This window comes from Pyxicephalus adspersus, chromosome 4, assembly GCF_032062135.1.
Source record: "Pyxicephalus adspersus chromosome 4, UCB_Pads_2.0, whole genome shotgun sequence".
NCBI lineage: Eukaryota > Metazoa > Chordata > Amphibia > Anura > Pyxicephalidae > Pyxicephalus > Pyxicephalus adspersus.
Genome location: NC_092861.1, coordinates 110,847,697 through 110,853,744, shown reverse-complemented (window position 1 = coordinate 110,853,744; position 6,048 = coordinate 110,847,697). Strand labels below are relative to the sequence as shown.

At 37.1% G+C, this 6,048-nt stretch overlaps 1 protein-coding gene across 1 annotated transcript in view; it reads right to left on the bottom strand.

The window, feature by feature from the left end:
* The window catches only part of STXBP5 (syntaxin binding protein 5), a gene marked incomplete in the record, with an annotated part of 197,039 nt that overhangs the window by 32,775 nt on the left and 158,216 nt on the right, over nt 1-6,048 (bottom strand). The window contains 4 exon segments of the mRNA XM_072409289.1: nt 413-538; nt 694-863; nt 2,610-2,830; nt 3,451-3,491. Of these exon segments, the coding sequence (XP_072265390.1) occupies nt 413-538; nt 694-863; nt 2,610-2,830; nt 3,451-3,491 (558 nt within the window).

The following is a 6,048-nucleotide window of genomic DNA, read 5'->3' as shown; positions in this document are numbered from 1 at the left end:
AACAACACAGTCTTACTTCTGGCAAAAGCTGTAGCCTGACAGATTTTGTAAACATTTGTAATTCCTATATAGCCTAACTGCGGTGTGGCATCGGCATTACGGCCATGTGCCAACCACTGGCATCTCGCTGCAATGGAGTCCAAGCTTCAAATCCCAACATGATGTTATGGTCTCCATGAAGTTTGTATGTCCGCCCAATTTTAGAGCAGGTTTCGTCCAAGGTACTTGGGTTTCTGCACACATACTGGTAGGTTTTTTGGCTTCCCCCAAGATTTGTTACCTCCTTGGCGTTTAGTGACATGTCTATGAATTCAGCTAAATGCTGTGTAAAATTTCACCACTATAAAAACACACAGTAGTTATTGCAAATAAAAAATAAAACAAAAAAACATACATACAAAAAAAGACTTACAGGCCATAGGAGGAGTTAACAGCCAGGCTGGTTATTTGTTGAGGAGGTTCTCCGCTCACCCACACAAGCTGTATTACCAATTCTACTTGATAGCCAGCTGACTGCTTTAAGGGAGTGCTTTTAACTCTGAAACAAAAAAATTATCGTAAGAATCCCTTAAAAGACCCACAGACTCATAAATAAAAGTTCTGCGCCCACAAGAAAAAAAGGGATCATGACACAACAGGGTCAAGGTAAACTGTATGTTTTTTTTTTTAATTGAGAATAATGAAAGAACTTACTTTAAACAAGGTACATTGTCCCGGATACCATCAGAAGAACTACTACTTGTGGATGGGTGAGACTGGAGAACAATAGGCTGGGGGTTGGGTCCTCCACTGGGTGTTGGCAGTTGTTCAATGTCTGGGGATTCTAGATCATTGATTTCATACAGCAATCGCACTTCCAGCATCTAGTAACAAATTAAATACAAAAACTTTTACAACTTTTAACATTACAAAAAGGAATCTTTTAAGAAAGAAAAATGACCAGTAAGGTAGTAAGAATTTTTAGTATTATGTGTACTAAAATACTACATGTGTAGCAGCTGGCCAAAAAAATCACAGGGTTTCGTCCAGGATGACAGGTACAATTGCCCCAGATACAGGTTATACACGGAGTATTTTTCTGTTTAGTCAGTTTTTCCTTTTAACCTGAGGGTGGAGTTTGAAGTACCAGGCTTCTCGGCCAGGTGGGGGAGTTAAAGAGGCCTGGGTATGATCAGGTGTAATTCTCACCTGAAATGCATCCTGGAAATTAGGCTGGGGATATAAACTCCCAGCCTGCTTATTCCTGTGGCTCTGCTGCTGAGCTAGGTGCCAAGGTGAACGGGGAGCCGTGAGTGAAGACACAGACTATTGCAAAAGGCATATGTTTAGGGCCTTAGAGTCCTGAACAACACTAGGTTGGGCTGGATTGCTAGTTAAGGGAACTAACAGTGAGTTAGAGGCCTGGTTTTCTTTTTGCTGTTTGTTTTATTTTGCCTGTTTTGTGTGTAAAAACCCCTGCTGGCTTTTTCGTGCCTTGAAACACCCCCCATTGCTATGGGCGATCTCACACATGCAATACTTTCTGCTTATACCATCAACATGTGGTATCCTCATGGTAAAGAATTTTGTTAAATCATTGATAGCCCCCCTTATGACACAGTTGCTAACAATTGAAGCACAATGCAACATACCTGCGATACCTTGCTGGCCATTTTACCTATGCATGTGACTTTTGATTACAGTTGCCAATATGCTATCAGATTAGACTGCCCAATATTTCATCTCTAGTATATATGAGTTGTTAAGTTGGTTACAGAACACCCATATATTCTACCAGATGAGGATACTGTTCACATAAGAGTAATATAAATTTACCAAGCAACCTCGAAAGTTTGAGCTGATTGTGAGAACATAAGATCTCTGAAGTCACCTACACTTAAATAGAAGGAAAAATGCACCTAAAAAAAGGAAAAAAGGAACCTGTAAGACAAAGAATGAAGCCTCTTTTGCGTACCCCACCCTATTCTTTGTCAGGCACCATAAGGCGGGGGAGGGGGTTAAGTAAGGTTTAATTGGCTTTGTTTTACATGGTTAAAATACTACCAGGAGTAAGTGATGTTGGGGGGGGAAAAAAGAATGCACATGGACAAAATACATGTCGAGCATTGCCCATAGTCACCATAATTTCATACAGAAACAGACTGAACTTTTGCTAATATTTGGCAGCAGTAAGTGTATAATATAGGCAGCTTTTAAAAAGCAGCTTTAACATATATTTGTTGCCTTTTAGTAATTTATCCTGTCTTTTAGCATAAGGGACACAACTCATTGATGCAGTACTTTTTCTGAATACGTATATAGAAGTACAGAATATATATGTACGAAAAACCAACACAAATTTGGATGTTGCAGCACAATGGAACCTTTATATCGAGTGGCTTTCTGATTTATAAAGGGTCTTGCACTGAACACTGGAAAAATATTACATTTAGTTGCTGAATTTTATGTAAGAATCATCAGATAAATACTCAAATAATAGCAATAGCTTACATAAAAGGGAGTCAAACTATATAAATCATAAAGATATGACTACCATCCTTGGTTTAGGCAATTAAATTAAATTTGAGTTCCCATTGGAAAAAGAATGAAAACCAAAAGATGAATTTTACCGGGATGACCTCTGTTGTCACTTCCTGTTTGCTGAATCTATAGATGATAACATGGGCTGAAACACCTGCCACACACAATATCCTGCTTTCAGGGCACCAGGAAATCATCTGGATGGCATAGGGATCCTCATCTACGATGTCTGTGCTAGCCTTGTCATCCTTGTTTCGTGATTTCTCGAACACTTTTGCCGTCTTTAATTTGTACAACATTTGCAAATTTACTAGAGGGGAAAAAAAGACAAGGCATAATTGGGCACACTTTTACAGAGCTGGTGGAGTAGATTTCATATTTTTGATGAGGGAAGGTCTAAAATGGAATTTCCTCTCATACTTAATGAATGTTGCTCCCTTATTTTCTAGTAAATATGGACATTTCCTTAACAGAAAATGGTTGTTACTTTCCATAGGATGAATTTAAGCTAAAGATGTATGTTTATTAGAAATTATTTTGTATTATATATGTAAATAATGTATTGGCTATTCCTCTGCAAATCAAATGATGAAATCAACAGTCTACTTTATTCATGTGCTCTTACTAAGAACTGGCATATGTACTCCTCGGCCGCAATCAGCACCAAAGTTGCACTACAATTGTAGATTAATGAGAAGTAGAAAAAATGGCAAGGGTAGTTTTTTTTTTTTTTTAGAGAACAAACACTGCCAGAATTTGTCTATGTAGCTTTATAAATGTGCCATACTATAGGTTAACTTTTCCTTTAAAGGTATACATACAGGTATATGGATGTATTTTCCAGTACAATATTCTGATACATATACACTCTAAAATGACTAACATGGGTACTTTTAGTTGGGTAACTATTCAAATATTGAAACAACATACTTGCTGAAGCGTCCCAAAATTTGATCGATCCATCTGCATGACTGTATAAATAATAAAAAAAGAATCAAAATGAAAACAATCACTTTTACTATCACAAAGGAAACAATAGTAAAAAAAAAATCAATAGTGAGTTGTTACTTAGTTAACGCTTCCAAGTTTTGGAGTTAAATTAAACTGCTAATTGAGAGTTAAAGAAATTCAAGTGTCAGCACTGTAAACAGCAGAAAGTAGGATCCATAGTCGAAAAAGAGGTATGATTTGGAAAGAGACAAGACAAAATAAATCAGCATCATATGGTGAATTGCTTTAATAGGGTCTCTTAACTTAAGAGAGAGAGACCTGGTGGCTGAAGGGAACAGTTGGCATGGTCCAGATCAAATAGTTGTGAGGACAGATATCCAAGAATGTAACTGAATGAGGTTTAAACAACTAACTTAGAATTTCCCTCCCGAGTAGCAAATAATCTTTGCAACTATTTTTGAGAGATTAGGGGAGCTATCCTATTTATTTGGTTATCTTGGGTCCTATGAACTGCTGCACCTTTAAGGGCTTCTTTGGGACAATATTTGCAGCTGTAAATGGGCTGCCTATGCATAATGTGAGCCATGTGGTACTGTGGAAATAAAGCAGGAAAGACATGCGGTATGTGTACTAAGACCTTTCTGTGTATAGACAGGGATGGAGTGATGAAGAGACATAAATCATGCTGTGTTTAATCTGCTTAAGTAATAGAAGATTATGTGGAATTCTCTCTGTAAGTACGAATAGGGGTGCATAGGTGGCAGGAATCATTAAGAATGATCATTTAGGTTAAAAACATTCTGCTAGCAGCCCACATTACAATTGCTTGTTACTGAAAAAAAAGCTTCCAATATTCCTCTTGATTTTACTAAACATAAAAAATTAGATAATGATAAATTGACAGTGTGTAATCTCTTCCTCACCCAGTTGGTTTCCCCAAATAACTCCCCCCCCCCTTTTTTTTTCTTTTTTCTCCCACGTTTCAAAAGCTCAAACGTTTTTTTCTTTGTTTCGCTTATGTTTATTACCCCACCACTGATTACATGAGATAATTCTGATATAGAGTAAGGGGACCTAAAAGATTTGAAGAATGGTTGTTATAATAATTTTTTATTAAACTTTTTGTATAGAAAACAATGAATAATTAATAGTTCTCAAGCTTTTTTTGAATATGGAAATCTAGGTAATCTGGAAATCTAGTTTGGACAGGTAAGAAATGATAATTATTTTTGATGACCCCTTATACTATGTTTCCTTTCCCTTCTTGTAGTTTATTTTACCAATGTTTGTAATTTATAATTGGAAAATTAATAAACTTTTTTTGGTTTAAAGTGTACCTATGGGCACTAAAAGAAATTACATATGTGATCAAATCCATCACCGAAAAGCATTGTTTTATTACTTGTTGATCCTAGCAGTAGATTCATTTTTCGCTTACTTTTATTACACCAAGCTTTCAAGCAAGAGGTGTTGGAATAAACCATTTTACACAGCCACACTGCTTACATTTGTCAGCTTATATTCATATGGTGTAAAATGTGTCTAAATTCAAGAACAAAAAAGGTAAGATACAGTTCTGTAGAGGCTGCATTAACTTTAATATTTTTTCCTTTTATTTTCACTTGGTAATCCTGACCGTAAAATACTTTCTGTCCTAGGATGAAAATGCTCATCCACTGAACTGTATCTATGGAGAAGTGTTTTCACCCTAAGAAAGAAGGTATGTTAGGACAACAGAACATCTCCTGATCTACTTATCCATATAACACGGGGAAGGCCTTTGGTTGTTTCCCAGAGATGAGTGAACTGGACAGAGCTAATAACATTGCTTTAAGATAACATTGCAGAGCACAGAAACAAGTGCATTTGAATTCTTGCATGCTTAATATGTATGTTTTAAACTTATTAAATACATACAACAGACTAAAAGAAAGCAATAGGATACATTTATAGTTAAACTGTACATTACCATTAAACATTTTTTCAAAAGGAAACGGGAGGTCTCCAATTTAAGGGAGAACAATTTTCAAGCATATATGTTAACCTATTGTAGCAAACTTTGTGGGTACATATTCAATTCTTAATTACAAATAGTGTGAGTCGAAGAGCTGAGTGTTCGATTCGGCAGCTATACCGATCAAATAGCCCGATATTTTTCAGGTGATCGAATGCGGAACTCGAACATCATTAAAGTCAATGGGGGGGGGGATTCGGGTTTTTTCAGGACTGTGTAGAACTGCAAAAGCAATCAGGGAAGCGGAGCCGCAGAGTAACTGTAGTATGTGTTCTTGGATACAGAATCTCTATCCGAGAACACATACAGAACAGCAGTTCATCTGCAGTCACAGCTAATTGGAATCACTTGCGTGCCTCCTCCAATCAGCTGTGACGGCAAGTTCCCACGCTCCCCGGGCTGTACTTATCAATGATAAGTACAGCCTAGTGACCGTGGGAACTAAACTCAGATGAACTCTCAATGAAGAAAATAAAATAATCATCTGCAGTTCCAATGTGATCCCGGGGCACTAGAGGGTAATTAACCTCTAGTGTCCGGGGATCGCAAACAGGAGGATTCCC